This window comes from Polyodon spathula, chromosome 4, assembly GCF_017654505.1.
Source record: "Polyodon spathula isolate WHYD16114869_AA chromosome 4, ASM1765450v1, whole genome shotgun sequence".
Taxonomy (NCBI): Eukaryota; Metazoa; Chordata; class Actinopteri; order Acipenseriformes; family Polyodontidae; genus Polyodon; species Polyodon spathula.
Window position 1 is genome coordinate 85303457 of NC_054537.1, and position 25075 is coordinate 85328531.

At 36.3% G+C, this 25075-nt stretch overlaps 1 protein-coding gene across 3 annotated transcripts in view; it reads left to right on the plus strand.

The window, feature by feature from the left end:
• Window positions 1-6820: 6820 nt before the first annotated feature.
• Window positions 6821-25075, plus strand: part of LOC121315014 (cyclin-dependent kinase 14) — a 233186-nt gene continuing 214931 nt past the window's right edge. For 2 of the 3 annotated variants that reach the window (XM_041248848.1, XM_041248847.1), the window contains exons 1-2: window positions 6824-7408; window positions 11315-11346. In XM_041248848.1, coding sequence (XP_041104782.1) covers window positions 7315-7408; window positions 11315-11346 — 126 coding nt within the window. In that variant the 5' untranslated portion in view covers window positions 6824-7314. Of the gene's footprint in view, window positions 7409-11314; window positions 11347-25075 lie in introns of all 3 variants that reach the window. The other variant, XM_041248850.1, reaches the window with a different exon arrangement.

Sequence of the window (25075 nt, forward strand, 5' to 3'; positions counted from 1 at the left end):
AAATGAATCAATAATAATCACTTGTATGGGTTAAAATTCACCAGAATAAAATGTACTTTAATTTGTTCATTGGATTTCCCATGTTTCATGTTTATACATTTTAAGGCTTTTTTAAATATGGTTTTGCATTGAAACCATTTTAAGCCATATTATAATATTTTTTCCTTGCCTGTCTACAGTTTGTTATTACTTACTGTCATTCATGGAGGAACGTAGAGTGCAGACAGTACTGAGCAGAGATTCATCTAATAGGGCTTCTAATTTTAGATTTTAACTCAGATACCTTGTTGATAACCTTCCAAAGCATGAGTATGAATCAAATAATTGTTTTATTGGGAGAAAACAGTTTTACATATGTTTCTTTTGATGAATCTTGTTGTAAAATCTGTATTACATTTTACATTGATACAATTTGAAAGACTGCACTTGAGAGCAGTGAATGAAGGATGCAGCTTATGTGGTTTTAAAAATTTGAAAGCTGGGTTTGATTGTGCAGGGTGCTGTGCCTCTTGGCTGTATCTGCTTCACATTCTCATTCATGCACATGAATTAACTAATTTTGCTTCATAAAAGTAGAATAAAACCTGCTGAATAATGTTACGTTAACATAAAATTACATACTGCTTTGTAGTTTTCCATATAGCTAATGAAAAATGACAAAAATTAAAAAATGTGACATTTCGAAATCTCGCATAAAATATTGTACTGCTGTTATGGTTTCCGGTAAACATGTGCAATATCATTTTGTAGTTTCTTTGACTATATGATGTTAAATAAAAGATCTAAATTATGTTCTTTTTAAACAATGTCTCAATCCTAAAATTTTAGGTGATGCAAAACGTTTGGCCATAGCTGTACTCTTTTGGGACAGACTGGGTGCATGTCAGGGCAGAGGTGAGTTTTCCGTTAGGTCCTTTTTATCAGTCATGCTCCATGATAACTATGCACCCAAAATCATATCTGAGGAAATAAAATAAAGGATTCATCTATCCATTCAAAACACTCCTTTTATACAGATTAGAACCCACAGCAGAGAGATCTGTGCTGCAGACATCCAAGACTACAATACATACCTTATTTGTGTGCATACATTATGATCATTGAAACTAAATAGGCACATTTTAGCAAATGTTTTTAATTGTTGTTTTTCATGAAAATATACTATAACAAACCTTACACATGTTGTACAAGAAGATGTCGAAGTGACCGCCTCAGCTCGTACTACATGGCAGCATCAAGCATCAAAGGTCCCTCTAGTGGACTAAAAAAGGTGGGTTTCCCTGAGACTGTACAAGTTGATAGTCATTATAACCCGTCACACAGTCTAGCTTATTATTCTTTGAATCTGATTATAAACAGATTATAAAAGCACTGCTGATTGGAAGGCAGGTTAAGTGATGGAAGTGTGTATTGAATCCTGTTTGTGACAAGATACTGATCTTGGCTGGGGGCCCACAGGGAGCACTGCATTGACCTTTGATCTGCGGCAGGGTAAGGGAGGGAAAGCTCGGGATAGTTCACTACAGTGTGCTTCTGTGAACCCTACTGGTCAGGGAGCTGCAGGGTTCAGTAGCTTCATAACATCTGTTGGTTACGTTCAGTAAGTGAAAAGAGGCAATGTAACAAATATACATACCTTTTTCAAGATATAGTCAAATGATTGAGTAAACATGCAGAAGATAGGTCTCAGATATCAAAAGGGTTAATGGTAGTGCTAAAAGTATTGTTTGATATAAAAAAAAAACCACACACTTATAAAATGGCTTTCTTATCTTAACAGTTTTTAATGTAACTTTAAAATTAATGCTTTTGTATTATGTGTATACTATTATTTAAATGGTCTGACTGGTATGTTTGACATGAAACACAAATGTACTGTGGTGTGTGCTTTTTTCTGCGATGTACTGTACAGTGCTTTGCGATACTTTTGTATAAAAAGCGCTATATAAATGCAATAAATACAATATAAATATAATATTTCAGACAAATAAAACTGCTTAAAGAAAAGTCTCCCAAACCAGAACTAGAGTAGTGTACTTAACACTGACTCGATATTGAGCTGGAATAAGAACATAAGAACATAAGAAAGTTTACAAACGAGAGGAGGCCATTCGGCCCATCTTGCTCGTTTGGTTGTTAGTAGCTTATTGATCCCAAAATCTCATCAAGCAGCTTCTTGAAGGATCCCAGGGTGTCAGCTTCAACAACATTACTGGGGAGTTGATTCCAGACCCTCACAATTCTCTGTGTAAAAAAGTGTCTCCTATTTTCTGTTCTGAATGCCCCTTTTTCTAAACTCCATTTGTGACCCCTGGTCCTTGTTTCTTTTTTCAGGCTGAAAAAGTCCCTTGGGTCGACACTGTCAATACCTTTTAGAATTTTGAATGCTTGAATTAGGTCGCCACGTAGTCTTCTTTGTTCAAGACTGAACAGATTCAATTCTTTTAGCCTGTCTGCATATGACATGCCTTTTAAGCCCGGAATAATTCTGGTCGCTCTTCTTTGCACTCTTTCTAGAGCAGCAATATCTTTTTTATAGCGAGGTGACCAGAACTGCACACAATATTCAAGATGAGGTCTTACTAGTGCATTGTACAGTTTTAACATTACTTCCCTTGATTTAAATTCAACACTTTTCACAATGTATCCGAGCATCTTGTTAGCCTTTTTTATAGCTTCCCCACATTGTCTAGATGAAGACATTTCTGAGTCAACAAAAACTCCTAGGTCTTTTTCATAGATTCCTTCTCCAATTTCAATATCTCCCATATGATATTTATAATGTACATTTTTATTTCCTGCGTGCAGTACCTTACACTTTTCTCTATTAAATGTCATTTGCCATGTGTCTGCCCAGTTCTGAATCTTGTCTAGATCATTTTGAATGACCTTTGCTGCTGCAACAGTGTTTGCCACTCCTCCTACTTTTGTGTCGTCTGCAAATTTAACAAGTTTGCTTACTATACCAGAATCTAAATCATTAATGTAGATTAGGAATAGCAGAGGACCTAATACTGATCCCTGTGGTACACCGCTGGTTACCACACTCCATTCTGAGGTTTTTCCTCTAATCAGTACTTTCTGTTTTCTACATGTTAACCACTCCCTAATCCATGTACATGTGTTTCCTTGAATTCCAACTGCGTTCAGTTTGAGAATTAATCTTTTGTGCGGGACTTTGTCAAAAGCTTTCTGGAAATCTAAATAAACCATGTCATATGCTTTGCAATTATCCATTATCGATGTTGCATCCTCAAAAAAATCAAGCAAGTTAGTTAGGCACGATCTCCCTTTCCTAAAACCATGTTGACTGTCTCCCAGTACCCTGTTACCATATAGGTAATTTTCCATTTTGGATCTTATATATATTATAGTTTCCATAAGTTTGCATATAATAGAAGTCAGGCTTACTGGTCTGTAGTTACCTGGTTCAGTTTTGTTTCCCTTTTTGTGGATCGGTATTACGTTTGCAATTTTCCAGTCTGTCGGTACCACCCCTGTGTCAAGAGACTGCTGCATGATCTTGGTTAGCGGTTTGTAAATTACTTCTTTCATTTCTTTGAGTACTACTGGGAGGATCTCGTGTATGCCTTAAACAATACGCAACCCCACCCTTAAGACTCAGCTTTTTGCTAAATGGAAGTCAAATTGTATGAGATCTAAGTGAGAAGGAAGGTGTTTTTAACCTTGCATCATAAGGTTATACTGAGAAAGGTGTCTTGTTTGGTATACTAAGCATATCCTACCATTTAAATTTAAAACACGTCCAAATACAAAGAAACCACATTGTGCTCTAGGATAATAAACAGTGAAATACTCAGGAAGGAACTGTTCAAAACAAAAACCCTAGTAACTGGATCAGGAAATAAAGGGTCTCAACTTATTTATGGTTTAAATTCTCTTTAAACTCAGTAAAAGCTCACCATTTTGTATGAGAAGTATTTCTACTTTACAAATATATACTGTATTTTAAAGGAAACGTAAACTTGATTTGTACTAGGAAGGATATAAATTAGCTTTGTCTGTGTACAGTTATAGTTAATAATCAATAATAATTGTGTAAAATTAACCTATACGAGTATATTGTAATTTACAAATAAACAGAATAAAACGAGTGATTTCTCGCTGTTTTGTAAAAATAATGTTGATAGAAAATATTCAGCTGAACTTACCCGTTACTTTAACTTGTATACAGTTTCTATGGAAACAAGCCCACACAAAGATAAAGGGATAGAGAGAGAGAGAGAGAGAGAGAGAGAGAGAGAGAGAGAGACCTTTCAGGACATGTTTGCTGGATTCCAAGGATCTCTTGAACTGCTAATTAATTCATTCTATTAAAATATGAGCTAGTACAGGCAAAGAATGTCCCTTTATAATGCTTATTATGTTCCATATTACATGGAGATAAAGATGTCCACATGACTTGTGGATCAGCACAACCCAGTTTAATCAGTGCAATGCGTTTAGCACTGTTTGCCGTGGGAAACGTGTTCGTTCTTTTTTAGAGACACAACTTTTAGCAGCAAATAGGTGCCTCACAAAAATTCACACATGCACTGACATATAGTGCTGATTGGTCTCTATAGGCTGCAGAAGGCTTGGGAAAGAACAACCACAAATGCACCTAGCAACTGTAAATAAAAGGAACGTGTAACCTTTGTCTGGAGCATTTCTGGGATCTTGCATTAAGCACAATGTGAACCTTTGATCCCAGTGGCCTGGAGGCTGAACCGCTACATTCTGGGCCACCAGCACCCCTGTTGTGTGAAACAAACCCATCGTCAAAAAGTACATGTAGATCTGCCTTACCAAGATTAGGCACCTATTATAAGACTGAGAGAAGACTTAATGTTGCTTGATATCCTCTAGGCACAATCCTATTTCCAGAGAGCAACGCATTCAGCCATGGTCAAAAGTTTTGCATCACCTTGTAGGATTAACTAATTTTGCTTCATAAATTCAAATTAAACCTGCTGAATAATGTTACATTAACATAGTGAATTACATATCGCTTTGTAGTTTTCCACACACTTAATGAAAATGAACTACTGTACTACTATTACAGTTTCTGGTAGACTTTTGCAATATCATTTTGTAGTTTCTTTGATTATATTATGTTGAATAAAATATCTAAATTATGTTAAAGTTTTATTATTCTATTTTTTAAGACCAATAATCCACATCAGTTTCAGATTGAACCAAACATATACGACTTATACAACAAGACAATCGCAATGAATCTGATTATAGTTATATTGTTCATGATAATTCCATATTTAATGCACTCTACCTGTGTTTGTGTATGACAGCTACTATCTTGACAGGACCATTTGTAAATGAAAATATAAATAAATGACTTGACAATGGATACATGAAATGGTGTTTAGAGTGGAGTGTTGTGTCTTTAAGTTGCTTTAAACCATATCCTAGCAGTGATGACTGGCTGCCAATTGCACTTGCCAAATGTTTTAATAAAAGAGCTTATGGGCCATATTCAAGGGTTTGTTGGCCAGCATATACCCTGCAAATGGCAATGGTTGCCCACCCCCCACCCCCCAGTTCTGGTGAGCAGAATGATAACTAAGGGGCTGAACTGAGCGGATTTTTGTTGAACTATGACTGGTAGATTACTGTCATATCTCGAGAGCCTGGTGCACATTGGAAAGATTACATCTTGAGGAGAAAACTCATTTGAAAAACATGTCTGTGCTCAGGTAAACCTCAAGTAGTAGCTATTAGGGACAAGGGCATGTCATGTTCTCCTTTCTTTCTTTGAAACATGAATGATACTTGAAGGGATGAAGTGAATGACACAAGCATGGTAAGGCTTTCCAACATTTCTGAAAGGGCTAGGATTTGTTTGATATATTAAATCAAGCATGTATCAAAAATAGACTTGCTGGCATCCCATTTAAAAACAGTAGCAAATTACTTACAATATGCAATAGTATCATTTGTATTTAAATAAACTTTTTAAATTTATAATTCCATCTAGTCAGTTTTACAAATAATACACCCAATGAGATATTTATCTTTATGCTGGATGTCTCTTTTAAACTAGTAGGATATGCAGATAGCTTATAAAGAAGAGGAAGCAACACAATTTAAAACAAGGAAGGTAAAAAGTCCTGGTAGATGAAGAAAGGTGAAACATTTTAAATTGTTAATCCTATTGGTAGACATCACTTCAAGTCATTCTAGACATGCAACAACCTGAGTTCATATGCGATAATATGGCACGACTAAAAAATGTATACAATGTCTTCCCTACATCAATTTGTTTAATAACAAGATTTCAATTTCACTTTCACAGTTATATTTTACGGTGGGAAACCAGAGTGAAACAAACTGCCAAGTCACTATTTAAGCTTGATAACGGATTTATGTAACAGTTTCAGCTAATAAGATATTGCCCTTGTTCTCATGTTGCTGCACCTTAACAAACTGTGCCGTGTTCATTCGAAAAACAGAATTCAAATGAGGGACTTGATGAAAATGTTAAAAATCCGTAAATGTCTCTTTAAAATTAAACACACACGTACTCTACATTTCAATAACTATGATTGTTATCAGATGCAATATTTAATTAGCTTCACTTGTTTAAAAGATATTTGGCTGCCGTTCAAATACAAAGTCAACGAACAAAGAAAAAACGAATACAAATGCAGTTTCAGGACCCACCATGCTAAAGACCCCATTTTTTCGTTTGTCGCTTTGGGAGATTTTACATAAGCACCTAGCTCATGTAAACGATGACTGAGCTTGCACTTGGTCGTTACTTTTGACTGTCGGTTTCAGTACCCAATCGTAATTTCTATTTACTCTAGGTAGCCAGTCAGTGAGCTACATGGGCGGGATATTCGGCCGAAGCGTGTTTTTTTTTTTCCTTCTTTCTTTCCTTTAAAGAGATTCCCAAAAAAGACACCCAGACAGAGAAATCAGCAATAGCAGAGCTGCTGGTGTGCAGAAGAATAAGCATTTTTTTTGGTAACTGCCCGTGTTGTTAAGTTTCGTGTATCCACCCCGTTATTCTCTTAGGGAATTTTTGTTTATTTTGAAAAAACTGAAAAATGAATCTTACAAATGGAGAAACATGAAAAAGTAAAAAGTAGAAAACGCATCTTTGAAACGGGGCTGCTTGCAGAATACATTTCCTGTGTTTGACAGCAAGGACGGAGTAGAGAAGTCCCAGTTTCAAATTAACGATCGTTTGTTTCAAGTTATTATTTGTGATTGATACGGGGTCTATACAGTTTGAAATTCGCATTAAAAAAAAAAAAAAAAAAAAAAAAAAAAAAAAAAAACGTTATTAAGATGTGTGACTTAATGCCAGCAACGCAACCCACCGAAAAAATTGGCAAAATGAAAAAGTTGCGAAGAACTTTGTCTGAGAGTTTCAGCAGGATTGGTAAGTATCACTGGATCGTTGGTTTAGATGAAGACAAATATGAAATACTTCAGATATGTGTATCGTGTATTTATTTATTTTTTTTTTTAGTGTGCTGATGGCGAAAAAGCCCACAAAAGTGAAGAGATAGACGCAGCACAACCACAAACTGCCTGTGAAATGATGGGGAAAACGACATAACCCATTGTAATAATAATAATAATAATAATAATAATAATAATAATAAGTTAATTATAATAATATAATTAATATTATTATTATATAATAATATTATAATTATAAATAATAATAATAATAATATATTAGGAGTTAAGAAATAATAATAATATAATAATAATAATAATAATAATAATAATAATAATAATCAGGAGCCTGTTAATTAACCATTTATTGCATAAAGCACTAAAAAAGGATGAGAATGCTGCAAAATGTAAATGTTCTAAAAGTAATGACGCCCAGTGGCAGAACTGTATTTTTTTGGGTAGGGGTGGACAATATGTTAAAGTCGCTAGTTTAATTTTGACAGTCAAAAAACATATGATTATTTTCCTTGTCTGGAATAGAAATACATTATGGCAGAATGTTACACTATATTGACTTTACCGATAACTGTTATAAAAGTAACATTGAGACAGACTTGTTTAACCACAGGGTATACATGGCAATAGACTTGTAAAACATGTTTAATCGCGATTGGTCTTAACATATTTTATATTCGTAAACAACAAGTGACGGTGACCAATTTTAACACGATCTACATTTACTGTCAAGTAGCGTTGTTCTGGCTTTCTGTACTGTTGCACCCAAGAGTAACACCTGAGCGTCATCGTGTCTTCAAGACAACAGAACCGTGCAATTTCACAATCAGGTATGGTCATTAGACACAGTAGTGTACGTGTACAAAATATACAAAATATATAATTCTGTGCTAAGGTTATGACTTGGCATGATTCTAAGCAACTGCATTGCTCATATATAGCCAAACTCTTAGGTCAAACTACTGTAAATAAGAAAAAAAGACATTTATAAATGTCATATTGCATAATCAATTCTAATTTCTCCATGTAAAAGTGTAGTAGAGGCCAAGACACATGACTAACTTATGTCTGAAATGATGTAAAAGCTGCAGTTCTGTTTTAATGACAGTAAATACAGTGTGGAATATACCTCCAAAGAGTTATAATTTTAATTTATTCTAGAAACCATTGACATTTATATACCTATCCGTTGATTTGCCAGTTGAAATAAAATCTGTATCTGGGTCCCTTATAGCAACTTTTAGGAGGCATCATGTAGCACAAATTGTATTGAAGATAATTGCAATCATCTTATACTGTGCTAGAGGTGCTAACATTTCCACAAATCTCAAATCTCCCACAGTTTCTTTGTGTTGCTGGCTAACAGTGCCATCATTAAAATGTAACCATACCTTTAGTTAAACAACGAAGAATTGTACGACAGAAAACAGAATTAAAGTAATTGTCCGTATTTGATTTACTTTGGGGTAATTTGAAATTCTGCACATTTAAATGCAGTGAATCTTCTCACAGTCAATTTGATGGGACCGGCAGTGGGACTTGAATAATCTAATTTGCTTAGGCATGCTGTTTTTGTTTTTTAGAAATGGAGGGTGAAACAGAAAAGTGCACTAAGCTTTCTGTTAGGGATTACCCCCCCCCCCCAACACACTACCTTTTAGATGACACATGATTTTGGCCACACATTGCAATCAGTGCCTGGTGGTGATTTAATGTTTAATGTTTAATGTTGATTAAAAGTTTAAAATAATGAAGCATGAATTGTGTCACCTGAGGCAGGCCTAAATTTTGCAAAAAAATAAAGTAGGTGATTAAAATGCAATGAAAGGAAGTGCCTTTTGACCCCAAGGAAAGTGCACTGAGACCTGGCTGTGAAATTTTGACTGTGGTAGAGAGCATTATTTATTATACCCCATGCTCAGTTCAGTCTGCAGGAATGACATGCGAGCCATGGTTAATAGAAAAAAACAAAACAAAACTATAGACTTTTGAATTACTGATCTGTGGCTTCCGAAGCTTCCAACTTGAAAAAAAATGTGAACACTTGTTGTTCGTGAAACACTTTGTCCAGAAAAGGGAAAGTTTCAAATCTTTCACCTCTCCTGCTTACCACCCCCCCCCCCCCCCCCCCCCCCCCCCCCCCATGGGAGTTCATATGGATTCAATAGGATTTTCAATAGGATTTCAGCAGGAAGTCCTGTGTTTGTTCATACATCGTTACATCTGAATTGCTGACACTAATTATAAAGTGTTACCACATTTAAAAAAAAAAACAAAAAAAACAAAGCCATGATTAGGAAAGACAAATAAACTGCAGCCCTTGGATATTCCTGTTCATCTGCACTATGTGAGAGAGCCCATGTATTTTTCCTGTCAGAATTACTGCTATTTCCTTTCACAGACCAATCACAAAACAAATGACTAATACCTGTTCCCTGCTGGGATGAGTATAGATTTGCGGCACTTGCCCTTTGGGTAGCAATTTTCTTCTGTCTGAAGTGTTTACTTTTGTGTTAAATGGCGAGGGGGGCATACCTCTCACCTTGGAGGAAACACAGGTCATTGGTATTTTTTTTTTTTTAATTGCAGGACTGGCATGCATGATTTGTACAAGGTTAAATGTTTAATGTGTATTATTAAATCACACAAGTCTGTTTGATGGGACAGTGATCTGAGTGATATGCTTACTGTATACAAGACCAGGATGAAGAGTAAAACACACAAGGGAACCAACCCTAAGCTATTAGATACTGAATACATTTACAATATATGTACATTGTTTTGGGTATAAGATGAGCCCTAGATGTAGATTTTGGAGCCTTTGGACCTGATTTTCAAAACTGTTATTAAATGTATTGTCTATTAACCTGTTGTTTCCCTTTTTGTGGGTTGTCTATTTACAGTGTTGATTATTGTCATTATAAAGAAAGAGTCGGATCATTTATTATTTTGCTGACAACTAGATCTGTGCAGTTCTATTGGGGTCATAACTGGACTGAAGTAATTTTCTGCCAATCAGAGCATTTGGTTATGTGGGCCATTTTAAAATGTGCTTTTTATCCCCTTGGAACTTGAACCTGTTTAAAAGACAACAGCCCAGATCACATCCACTTCTGTGGGATAATTTGGAACTAGAACAATCTTCAGGGTTCTGGAACAACTATGATTTTAAATGAGATAGCTGAATAAACCATTACAAGATTTTGCCATATGGTTAGATAGGAAATTCTGTTCATTTAACCGTTTGCATTCTTTGATATCCTGCCATGTAAGTGATGATACTGGATTAGGCAAGTTGTATCTTTTTTCTTTAGGAAGATCAAAGAAAACAAAGTTGTATGGTATTTATAATAGATTTTCCACTCTAGTTCAGTATTAATTCATATTTAATTTAAATTGTTTCCAGAGGAAATCACAAGTTTTATTGATTAATGTATTTTTTTTTCTTTAGTTACATATCTAAACGGACTGCTCAAGGCTTACAGTAATGCTTATTGTGCAAACATTGTAATTGCATGGGTTTATACGTGGGCCAACTCAATTTGTTTTTGTTTTATATAAAATCCTGTGCAACTGTTTTCACCATTGCTGAAGATAAGTGCAAATACAAGATGGATATTTGTACATGCATTATTATACAAAAGCATATAAACTGATGGGTGAAAAAAATAACATATTGAAGCCTTTGTATAGGTCTATGTGGATTTCTAATAGATTTGTTTGACTTTTGTTCCCTTTTTAAAATATAATCCTGCATATTTAATATAAGTGCCCCCCCATCCAATTGTACAATATAGTAACAGTATACTGTAGCTGTTACCTTAATCGAAAATGAAATTCTAATACTGATTTTCTTCTTTCTTTTAAGCTTTCAAGAAAGATGACAGTAACTTTGATGAGGTAGGTGACTTTATTTTGCATTTCAAATCAGGAAAAGCAAAATTAAACTGTAGCTGTCAATCTGCAGCATCTTGTTAGTTTGGCTTGTGTTTTCACTGACCTAATGCAATTCTTACCAATGCTTCGGACGTTAAAGCTCACAGGTTTCGATTTTAAAAAGACAGATGGTTTATGAGATCAGTGGGTATGGAACTTAAGTAACAAAACAGTGATGTGCTGTGTTTGAACTTAACAAGGGTACATTTATCAGCTGTGATGCAAGTTTAAAACGGGTATGGGGACACATAGCTAGAATGACATGATTAGCAGTATAACTGTACAGTTAAGGATTATTTACATATTAGTGATATTTGTGCTGTTGCTGACTGAAATGACTTGGAGCGTTGTATAACAGTTGATAAAGTGTGCATTGTGACCTCGCTATCACACCAGTGGTAACCAATGGGTTATATATTGCAAATATCATATTATAGCATATTTGTATGGTGCTAAATCACAGGATAGTATATAAAGAGAACACACCATGAATGTTCATAGAGCACTGTAATTATTCCAGCAAAGAGGATTGCTAAATAACTTACAGTACCTGCTGGTAATGGCTTTCCTCTTCAGTGGACGAACCACAGCAATATATGAATGTTCATGAAGTATTATCTTTATACAACAAGTATAATGCATATAAAAAAGAAATTATGTTTAAACCTGTATTTAACTGAATTCATAGATTTAGATCAAGCTTGGCGTCTGCTTAGCAACACAGTGTAATTTGAAACCTGGCTTTTAGCCCAGTCACAATTTGAATGAATGCAGATACATTCTAAAATGAGACATGGCAAAAATAATGACTTTAGTTCGCTACGTACGTACATATATATACTATATATATATATATATATATATATATATATAATATATATATATATATATATATATATTATAAAGAATAAGGGGAAAATGTGTGTATATATCTGCTGTTCAATAGAAACCAACAGCCAATGCACATTATACATTTACTGCAGTGTGTGCTTTTTTAAACAACTTATTACATGTTGTTTGTAATAACTTGGTTTAATAAGCAATAACATGTTACATGGAGGCTTTGCAAATCAATATATTTGTGAACTGAAAAAAACATGCAAGACCATGTAAATAGCATGTAAATGCAGGGCTTTGAAAAAAAAAAATTAAAATCTGCCATAGTGGATGTAGGGCAACCTGATGTTTAATTGTACTTGAGTAATAAATGATAATTTCCCAACTTGGTTTCTGTTTTATGCAGCCCTCAGAGAAGCATTCAGCTGTGCTTTGCTGTCTCCACCAAGCAGCAGTGCGTCAGACAGCACATTATTCATTTAACCCTACCTTATATCTATGCATATACATGTAGGGTCAGGTTGTATCTGTCTGATGCCAAAACATGGCATGTGATATAATTTCTGTACACAAAATACCTTAAAATGCATTTAATAATTGTATGGTAGCAGAGATAAGTCCACATTTGTTGTGACACTTGATTACCTGATTAAAGTGCCTTTGACAGTTACAGCGGTGGTGGACATACGGGATCTGGTTTAAAAAACATCTTGCAGATGGGAGTCTTCAAGGCAGCCTTCTGACTATATAAGAATTTAACCTAAGCAGTTTGCTCTTGCAATTCTTTTTCTGCAACAGTAAAATGGATTTCATGCTAAAATGAAATTACAAATATTTGATCACAGGAATGCTAGTTTTTCATAGGCCATGCTTTTGTATATTAAATTCCCCAGGTTTAGTGTGTGAAGCATTTGGCAGCATGCTAGTATTATTAAAAAATAAGCAGATAGATGTACTTTCTGATTCATCTTTTCTGGATTCCTTTGCAGGAATTTAATTTTATGAGGCCAGTATCTTAGTGTCATTAACAGAAAGATTTTGAATAATGCGCTGTGCTGCATTAAAGTGATGTAATGCATTTAGTATATGCAGGTGCTCTGACACTTCTGAAGCCATCAGAAACATTGCAGAGACCTCAGGTGATCTTTACGTGAGCGAGAACGCAGCAGAGGGTGAGAAGAGTGAGTGTAAAAGTTCCTTGAAGCAATATGATAACTCATCAGAAACAAACAGGCAATTGCCCCTCCCTTGTGCATGTCCCTTATGGAGTCAAATAATGAAGTTATCTGACAGCTGGCAGACATTATGCATTTACTTAGATTGGTATAATGCTGCCAGATAACTTCCAGTTCAGCTTAATTAGTTATTGACATTAAGACACAGTGTTATTGGTTTTGTCATTAAGATACTTAAAACTTAATATATCTTCCTCAGTGACCACAAATGTTCTCTATCCAAAACTAATTAAAGTCTTTATTTTCTCACCAGAGTATAGAATCTGTCAACTGCAGACTTAATGAAATCACATTACTCTATAAAAGCTGATTAAAACCTTGAGTTAACCCCTTTGCAGCCACTATTGGATATGTTCGATTCCCCTAGTGGTCTTTGGGTAGCCCACCTTTGGCTATGTTCATCAATTCAATGCTATGCCTCCTTTCTTAGCTGTGTAACTATGGCAATCCATCATCAAACTGCACCAGACTTAGCATTGAGAGTCAAGCCTTCTGGGAACCAGACAGACTGGTCTCTGTTTACTTACATAGATTGGTTGACAGGTTGAAGATGCTCTCTTTGATCTGTTTCCAGCACCAACAGCTGTCAATCACACACACACACACACACACACGACACTGAAAACATCTAATGCATTTAAGTAAATATCTGTGTGAGTTGCTAAATTTTAGAAATATGTTTATTTGGAAGTGTATGTCCCATTTAAGCAGGGGTGTCATTTCAGAAAAATTCGGATGGGGGGGGGGGTGGAGTGGAGGGAGAGCAAAGTTGTGTCAACACTGAGCATTCTCTGTCCCAAATAGTATCATGCATGAGAAAAAACAGGCAGTAATTGGGCCAGTTTACAACGAGATAGCTTGCTGCACTTTATCAACATCGCTCTTATTCTTAAAATAAATTCTACAAAATGTGCAATGCAAGAATTTTTCAAGCATGGCACTGGTTTATAACAAACTGGAAAATGTCGTTCCACCAAGTCTCATTTTCTAGTAATAAAGTGTAACTTTACAGTCATTGTTTTCACTGAAACTTGCCTACCAGCTTTCGATATCCCGGTTAGGTAAACATTTCGGAGTTACATACTGTAACTACTGGTACAAATAGTGGTACAACAGTTACAGAAAAAATGAAAGAAATAGTTTTACAGTGGCAGCTTGGTAGTTCAGACTAGGGATGGGACGGTATAAAATTTGCACGGTATGATAACCGTTAGAAAAAATAACGCGGTAACCTTAATATCACGGTATACAGTACATCATGCAGGTTATAAAGTGAAGGCTTAAATGAAGAAAGACTAATGCAAATCACTTAAATTACTGTAATTCATAAAAATAAAACCATCAAATCACACTTTCATGGAATGATTTAAACGTTTGGTATTTAATATTTTACTATGCCAAATAATTTACGTTTCTTTTTTATAAAGACACTCAGACCCCCCCCTTCCCTATAGCAAATGACGCCCCTGTATTAGCCACTGTATATTCTACACTATATTTCTTTTACATGTGTATGGATTCCATTCACTTCACAACATCCACTAGTCGGTAACACTTTAGTTTATGGATCCGATATTATTGATTACAATCAATCTGTAAATATGTTATTAATTATGCTATTAACAATTATAGAATATGATTAGAAATAACAGTGATATTATATATTGTCATTGTTTTGGAGCTATTATAATCGATTATAACTAGGGCTGCTCCAATTAACAGATTAATGTGGTTTTTTTTGGCTGGAAATTTTGAACTCCATTTCCCAACATCCCCTGCTGAGAAAGAATGCATGCAAGAAGGCTTCCCGCATCAGTTCATGGTTTGTTGTTGTTACACACACACCCACTTCTTACATTTTCTACAACGTCCAGAACCAAATGCAATGTCTGCTGCCAGTTTGTAAAAATATGGCTGCAATTACTACAATCAAAGCAGACTTTATTCATTTTAAAACTGTGTTGGTGAAAAAGGACTTGTTAAGTTGGATGTACAAAGTTCATTTCAGCAGAGTTGACTGCAGTGCATCATTTTCTTTTCATGATTCCTTCATTTGGCCTGGCAGGTTTCAGGCGAGCAAATATCTTTTTACTAGTGTCACAAGAGCGACTATAATGTTTTGTTTTATTCATGTTAGTACTGTTAATATTACATTACTGTTCAATTTGTTTGTGTATACTGATTTTTGCTAGTTTCTATTGTGGAACATGGGTAGGAGAGTTGTTTTAACGGATGTTTACCTGTTTCGTGTTCCTGAAAAGTGTTTTTCTTTTTTTTAATGCTGACAACACGGAAGACCTAAATATAATGTAAAAAATAAAGGTTGTTCATAAGGAGCCATACGGTATGTTTGCATCAGACAAAAAAAAAAATCCATTCTCAGTGCTTATGCATTATATTTTGCTTTTAACCTCTTTCATGGATTGACGTGAAAATGTGTTACATTTACTGAAATAAAAACGCTTTTAAAATGACCAGATTCGTTTCACTGATGTTATTTTAGATTCTGTTGATTTTTTTTATGCATTACCATGCAGGACAGCCAATATAAGATTGTTACCTTTTATTAAAAATGTGCAGGGAATCGATTAATCAACTAATGCCCAAAAATTAAACGATCAGAAATTTTAATCGAGTGACAGCCCTACAATCTGTTTGTCTTTCTATACCTGTTTGTCTGTCTCACTAGTTGTATGGGGCTGCTTTGTTATTATACTCTTTTGCCATTGTTTTGTTTTTGCTATAGTTTATAACCACTTATAATGGATCCCTAAACTAAAGTTTTACCCATTAGTCTTCCTCACAATCATATAGCATATCTCTGGAGGCACCTGGTTGTTCCACCTCCACCTGACTCAGGCATTGAGTAGCTGTTCTATCTCAGTGTGGGTCTCCCGAAACACTCTTGTAGTGTATCACTAATCTTCTAGGATCTACACGGGGATTTATTCTTGTGCTAACACATTAATCTCCCCAGAGGTGTTTTATCATGTGATGTTTCTCTATCCTGAATTTCCATCTCAATTAGTTATTCAGCAAAAATCCTTTCCTTTATTCACCCACCAAAGTAGCCTTTTGCTGGTCCCCACTTAAGAACATAAGAATATAAGAAAGTTTACAAATGAGAGGAGGCCATTCGGCCTATCTTGCTCGTTTGGTTGTTAGTAGCTTATTGATCCCAGAATCTCATCAAGCAGCTTCTTGAAGGATCCCAAGGTGTCAGCTTCAACAACATTACTGGGGAGTCGATTCCAGACCCTCACGATTCTCTGTAAAAAAAGTGCCTCCTATTTTCTGTTCTGAATGCCCCTTTGTCTAATCTCCATTTGTGACTCCTGCTCCTTGTTTCTTTTTTCAGGTTGAAAAAGTTCCTTGGGTTGACATTGTCAATTCCTTAAATATCAGTACATTTCATTGTTACCAAGGTTTCTGTGGTGATGGTCTGGTGGTGCTGGGGGTTGGTGGGTTGTTATTTTGTTAACAAAAAGTTTGATTTTGGTTAAATGCATTAAAGCAAATGCCAAGTATTGTCTGTAGGGTTTGCAGTCTAGACTGAAAGGACGCTATTCTCTTATAGGAAAAAAGAAACAAGGTGCCTTATATACGTAGATTTGGGAGTTTTCTACAACAGCTTAATGTTGCGATTACTCTCTCCTGTCTCCTCCATGAAATGTTTAATTTATGAATGTAACTGTATTTGTCCTACCTGTAATTGTGTAGAAGTGTGAACCCCTTTGTATATCAGAATGAGACTCCAAGCCGACGTGGAAACAAGTTTTTGTGTGTAATTATTTATATATATTCTTCCACAAGAGCCTGTCTGCTGCGGCCCTCATCCATGTTGCTCCGGTGTGTTTCCTAATTTCATCTTGCCATCTTCCTGGAGGTGGTCTTCTTGGTCAATTTATATCTCTTGGGAGCTAGTCTATTACCTCCATTGTCCAGCAATGGTCTGTTCTTGCTACATGTCTGTCTCACTGCCATTTCAGTTTCTCACTCTTATAATACCATTGCATACTTTTGTTTACGCTCTTATCTAGTCCTTTCTTTTCCTGTCTCCTCCCGTTATTCCCATTATGCATCTTTCTATACTCCGTTGAGTTATTTGTGAATTTGTATTTATATTAGGGGGTTTTAATTGATTAATGATGAATTGGTTAATCATACCTGTCGGCTTTGCTCGATTAAACATGATTGATCAATTAATCTTGTCTACCTGAGTGCGGTATGAAAAAACAGTGCGTGAGAAATAGCAGAGGGGACTTTGGTAAAAGGGCAACTGAAAGGTATGCCCACTATTTCGCCATATCTGAGAATGGGGGTGGGGGGGGGGGGGGGGGACTTCAGCTTGCAACATTTTCTTTCATGGCATGTCTCACTTTGGCTAACTTCCAGTTATATGTAAGCAAATATTTTCCAGCTGTCAAATTAAGTAAATATATGTAAATGAAACATTAGCTGCCATTATGAATCATTTGCAGAAAATAGCACTTTATATTGCTTGATAGTTTACACTCCCATGGGATGTACAAAAATTTGTCTTTCAGGCACCATATACGTTCTCTACATTCAGGAGGGCCCTGCTTTGTGACAGACTGTACTGTAGATTTATAAAAAAAAAAAAAAAAAAAAAAAAAAAAAGTTTTGTGAAATTTGAAACAAAGGATATCTACAGTTGCCTTTAATGGAAAATTGTGAGCTTCCCAGTAAAAAATGTCAAGAATTTAAACAGGGGAGCTGTTTCTGTGGCACAGAATTAGTCTTTCGAGCAGCTGTTATGACTGATACTCGAATGTTAAAACAGTGGGACATTTCATATGATGCGATAATGGAAGAAAAAGTTGAAGTATAGCTTAGTGTTGCAGTTTTATTAAACAGAAAATTGCCTGAACGACTAGCACAGTGAAGGGGTTAACAGTGATTCAGATGTGCAGACGAAGTTTCAGAGCTGACAAGCAAGCACTAGCTGTGAGTGCTTTGATCTGGCCCTGCTTTGAGACCATTCACACTGATAGGCATATGTTTTATGATGAGTAGAGCGCTTATTTTTTTGTTTAAGATTAAGAAACATTTTTGTTTCACACAGAGATTAAGATACTTAAAGAAACTGGTCAAATAATTTTACAAACATTTTAGAAGCCTTTATCAATGTATTGATCACCACTGTATCTTACAATTGAGTGTGTTTTTATGTATAAGCTGCAAAACAACCTTGCAAATGAACCATGGTTAACCTCAAAGTCTTGCATGCCTGTCCTATATTGAAGTATAGAAGGGTGTGGGAAGGAGTGACAATACCATTAGTGCTAATAACAGACAAAGAAATGGATTTTTACCCTTGGCATTCCTTTCAAGAGCCTACTTTGTAACAGATATATGATGTATCTGAAAATTAGATTCTGATTGATGTTGTCCTATCCTTATCAGGTTTTTGGTTCTTATTTTAGGAATCCTTTAAGGACCCATTCTTTTTTCAACAAACTCATGTAAAAACATAGACGGTGGAAGCTTTTTACAATTGGGGGGGGCGAAGCTTCCTCGTGGTATTTTTAACTTCCCGCCTAAACACAATTTGTAAGTTAATATTGAAAATAACTAAGGCCCTACCTAAATCTTCAAAAAAATGTAGCTCAATTACAGCCAAAGCATGAAAAGAAAATTGGTAAAAGCAAGTCTAAAACAGTTAGTTGTCTAATGTTTGTCAGTGCTATAGCATATAGACCATGCTTGGCAGTATCTGAAATTTAGCGATCGCATTTTTGTTTGCAATGTAATGCCTGTGAGGTGAACTATAAATATACCTGCATGTCTGGGCTCACTTTTGTGTTCCAACTTTATTTACTGTGAAACACTGTAAATGCACTGGTCAGTCTACAAAGTTTACTGGACTTGATTTCTTTGGAAGCGATTTACTGTAAACCATTTTTACTTCTACATGTATATAAAATTGCATTGAAACAGCGTTTTGCTGGCTTTTCCAGTGGCAGCCTACTGGTTTCACATGCCAATGGAGGAGGATGTCCGCTGCAGAGCAGTGGAGAAAATGTTATTCCACAACTAATCAAGGTCACTTATGTAAAACCAGCTGAGAACCCTGTCGGATTGGATTTGTGCAGCTAATAGGAATGTTTCATCATTGAGTGACAATACAATCACAAAAATCACCACTTTAATTGACATGTTTAAGGCTGTCCCATCATCAGATGATTTGTTCACTGAAATCCCTTCACCCTTGTAATTTTTGCTCACCTTGCCAATATCCAGTGCTATAGCTGAGAGACACTTCTCATGATGCTTCTTGATGAACTGAACATGACTAACACGGATAAGGCGTTTATTTCAGCTAATGATAGGTGCAAAGCAGTATTTTGGTACATTTAAGCGAATCTGAAATATTTAATTTAAGCAGTAGAATGGAAAGAGGGCTTTAGCAGAAAACCGATCTTCACTTCAGGTACCGCCTACATAAAAAACAAACATGGCTTGTTTTTATCTACCTCTTAAAAACATGTAAAAGAATAGAAGTACTTTGCAATTAGTGTGTTAGTGATGATTGTTCTGTTTGTTTGTTAAATACATAAAAGCATACTGTGTTTATGTATTTTTCAGGTTATAGGAAATCTCCAATCCATTTTCTAATAAACAGATATACATCCTACATGCCTTAAAGAGACACACGGAGTTGGTGGGGGGCGAAAACATATTTACGCCAAACATGGGGGAGGGTTACTTTAACCTGCTGGGAAATACGCAGCATTTTAAATGGCAGTGGTAACATATAACTTTGCATTTGTATGCCCTAATAGCTGAGCAGTTGTCAATTTGTATGGTTAGCTGAACACATTTTCCCCCTGATTGGCAAAATAGCTCATCTGTATGGTAGAACCTGAATTGATGTGTAAGTATGAAATATAGACTCTACCCATAATAACCACTATGGTTTCAACCCACAGCGGTCAATTATCTGTACTGTCTAATCAACCGAACACGCATGTAATAAGTGTGGTGTATTACGCACACAGTTTCTCCTACTAACACGGCTACGAGATTTAGCTGGCAAAAAAAGGACCAGCAGACTGAGACAAATGAAAGATACAGAAATATTCAGCTCACCAAAACCTTAGGTGGAACGTTGTGTGCTTTAAATTGTTGCAGTTAAGCAAATTAAAAACAGTCACCTCGTTCTTGATTTTTCTTCTTTTTCGTCCTGCCTATATTATTGAGCATCTAAGGACTATTATTTTATTCCTTTCAATTGCACGTTATTATAATGCTTTAACAGCAAATCTCAAAGTATAGAAACATTTTACTTAAGTTTAATGATTCTTAAAGTTTTGTAATGTGTCAAAGTTGTACTGAATTGTATTCTTTGAAAATTTTCAAAGTTTGGCATATGGTACATTTAATTACAGCATTTAATTCTTAACTGTAGGTGTTAGTTTTACTGAATTGTGTTAATTTGATGATTTGTAAAGCTTTGTAATTGTGTATGCTTAATGTGATAGAATATGTTACTAGCTATATATTATCAGTAGGTACTTGTGTATGTTAACTTTATTCTGTACAGTAATTGTTATTAATACCAATTCGATTATCTATAGAAATTGATTATGCTAACTAGCATCAGTCCCAGTTAGTTCGGACAATTGAATCTACTGTAGTCTTATTTCTGCTTCAACATAATGACATTGATAGAAATGAATCACAAAGAAATGAATCACATAACCACTTAAACCTCATTGATACAAATTGGTTACAGCATTCTTTACCATAAGAATCTGAAAATTTAGAAAATTTATCTGAATCTGAGTAAATATGGAGGTGCCTGTCCTTACGTATGTATGCCACACTTACAGTTTATTTTTAAGTGCAGTATTATAGATGTAGGTCATGGTTGGTCTCCTTTTTCGTGATGTTGATTTGTTCTACTATAATAGTACATGGCATGTTTGACACCCACAAACATTTTATTGAAGATCAGCAATTAAACAGAACAGAATTACAGTCCTTCAATATTCTTACGTTTTTCATACAGGGTCAGGCTACTGTCATTGGGCTGTAGTGGTGAAATGATGATACTGGAGAGAAATTGGGTCAGGGTGAAGGGTCACCCCTGAGTTGCATAGTGCGATCCTCCACTATGGGAGGAAGTGGAAAACCACCATCTTGGGTGAGGGGTCTTTTGATACTTACCTCTGTGCTGACTTCCTGTAGTCAGGGCAGCCCATTATGTATAAAAATAACGGGGGAGTATTTTTGGAATTGTTTATCTTATGCTTGCTTAAAGTGTTTTTTATTTGATACACATGCATGTTTGTTTTATAATGATTATGTATTAGGATGTATTAAATATATTGGAAGTATTTATTTATTCTAAATGTTTGACAGTTTAATAGAAGCAACCACTCACTTAGTTTAATCAGGGGGAGGGGTATATCTGTTCAGGTATAAATGTTGGCATTTCTGGTCAGTTGGGGTGAAATAGGCCAAGGGATAACTTGAAGGCTTGCGAAGCTAACTGGTCCCATCCCGCTCCGTCCCGCCCCGTCCCACCCTGTCCCGTCCTGTCCCGTCCCATCTCCCTCTCCTCCTTTCTTTTTTTTTTTTAAATACATAATTTGTGTCTGCTACTTTAGATGCCAATAGTTATTATTGGTGTATATAGTATATTATTTTTGTTATGGTTTCTTGTTTTGTTTTTGTTTTTGATAAAAGCACGAGTTTGCATCAACTGCTTTTGTTCATGCCTGCTTTCCCGCATAGCATGACACAGCACAACCTCTACAAGATCATTTAAATATACACCTCTAACTCTAACCTATACGAACAGCCCTGTGCTCTGTGCCAGTACGCACATTGTCATGGTTTATAATAGCAATAATCCTCTCTAAAGCACTCATTTCCGTAGGTAATGCTTTAGTGTCCTGACAGAGCAGTAATAAGAACATAAGAACATAAGAAAGTTTATAAACGAGAGGAGGCCATTCGGCCCATCTTGCTTGTTTGGTTGTTAGTAGCTTATTGATCCCAAAATCTCACCAAGCAGCTTCTTGAAGGATCCCAGGGTGTCAGATTCAACAACATTACTGGGGAGTTGATTACAGACACTCACAATTCTCTGTGTAAAAAAGTGCCTCCTATTTTCTGTTCTGAATGCCCCTTTGTCTTATCTCCATTTGTGACCCCTGCTCCTTGTTCCTTTTTTCAGGCTGAAAAAGTCCCTTGGGTCGACACTGTCAATACCTTTTAGAATTTTGAATGCTTGAATTAGGTCGCCACGTAGTCTTCTTTGTTCAAGACTGAACAGATTCAATTCTTTTAGCCTGTCTGCATATGACATGCCTTTTAAGCCCGGTATAATTCTGGTCGCTCTTCTTTGCACTCTTTCTAGAGCAGCAATATCTTTTTTATAGCGAGGTGACCAGAACTGCACACAATATTCAAGATGAGGTCTTACTAGTGCATTGTACAGTTTTAACATTACTTCCCTTGATTTAAATTCAACACTTTTCACAATGTATCCGAGCATCTTGTTAGCCTTTTTTATAGCTTCCCCACATTGTCTAGATGAAGACTTTTCTGAGTCAACAAAAACTCCTAGGTCTTTTTCATAGATTCCTTCTCCAATTTCAGTATCTCCCATATGATATTTATAATGTACATTTTTATTTCCTGCGTGCAGTACCTTACACTTTTCTCTATGAAATGTCATTTGCCATGTGTCTGCCCAGTTCTGAATCTTGTCTAGATCATTTTGAATGACCTTTGCTGCTGCAACAGTGTTTGCCACTCCTCCTACTTTTGTGTCGTCTGCAAATTTAACAAGTTTGCAAATTTAACAAGTCAGGGAAGGGACAGTTTGTCTGAAATTACTGTTTAAAATTATACTGATGTCATATTACTATAAGATAATAATACAGGATATATTCCATTTTCAGGAAATGATCCCATTTATGGGAGCTGACATACTGCTGTATTTCAATGTAACTGCGCACCACAGGTGTGAATTCAGCCAGGAAAGGGTTGGAGAATATGTTGTACATGAAGTACCCCCAGCAGCAAGGTGCCATCTAACAGCAACATTACACTGGATGTCAGGAGAGGAACGTGTGGTACACAGTAACCTCTATGATTTATCTGATCAGTGATAGTAATGCAGTTACTTCCAGGACATCTTTGAAAATGACACATGCATCTTAAGGTCCTTTCCTGATTAAATGTTTTTATATAAAATAATTATGTTTAGGAGATTGCATATTTTCCATTTGACGTTTGACCTTTGCCTGTTTGTTTGAGTTGAACCCTAATAACAAAAAAGCTGGTATCAAACACCAATTGAGGACTGATTTTCCCCTTTGCAGATGAAGTGCTGAGATCACTTGTCATTGTTTAATATGATGTCAACAAAAAAGTTTTTTTTTTATGGGGGGGGGGGGGGGGGGGGGGGGGGGGGGGGGGGGGGTTTAATTTTTATCAGAAAAGACCAAATCTGCTTGTAGTAATTGTATTAATCTAGAAAAGTGTGCCCAAATACAGTTGGTTTGAAACAAAGGCTGACCATAAAAATATTGTGGATGATGATACTATGCACAAAATATATTTTTTCTTCATGGTATGGCCCAGTGATTTGTAATAACATATATTCTCCTCGAGCAACCGAAACCGTTTTCTAGAAGACTCAATGGTAGTTGGAATGTATTGATGAGTATTTCACGCATCCTTAGTGGAAGATTTCTCTAGGAAGCACGTCTTCAGAGTGGCCAGCACTTGTTCAATAGGATACAGGGCTGGATAATGTGATGGTCAGTCTCTTCTCGTAATCCACACATCCTCCTGGTACCGGATGACTACCCTGTCACAGTGATGACGAAGTGTGACAGGGAGACCCTGTCGCTGGTTCTTGAGTGCATGTGTGCCTTTATGGAAGCAGCTAGGACGTGCAATAGCGATCTAATTGAGCAGGTAGGTTCGGGAGATCCTGATTGGTTGGGGGGCGTGCCCGGGGAGGCTGCGTGGAGCTCAAAACGCATCTGCTCAACAGGTCGAGGCGACTGCACTACCATGCTATAGAGACGGGTGCAGTTTACATCAACGAGGAGAGTGTCTGCTCCATGGAGAGAACTACTACAAGAAACCCTTCTGGTGCTCATGAAGGCATTGCCCAGTTCAGTCCGTTTAAAGAGGCAGGAGTCGCTGTGTGAATGCCGGAACTCTGGGAGCCCAGAAGTAGGTCAGTTTAGGGGATGCTTATCCCAAACAGTGTAGCTAGGGTTTGCGTAGAGTAGTAGGTTCCTGGAGCGGGACGTTCCTTTTAGTGGGACGAGTGCTCACCATTTGTGTGGCCATTGCTGGTAGCCTAGTGTCAGCACCAGTGTTAATTACATCTGCGTGCCAGTGCGACATGTCAGCACCCAGTGCTCTGTGTCTGCCTTAATGATTATGCAGTGACAACCCATGTATGTAACATCACCCTGTTATAAGGAGCAATGAGATGAAGGATTTCATCATTATATCTTTGAATAGTAAAACGGGCGTGCTGGATTTGGAAAAGGGACTTGTACTTGGTCACATTGAAAGTGGGAAAGTGGGAACCTTCTTGACCAACAGCACATGTTTTTACA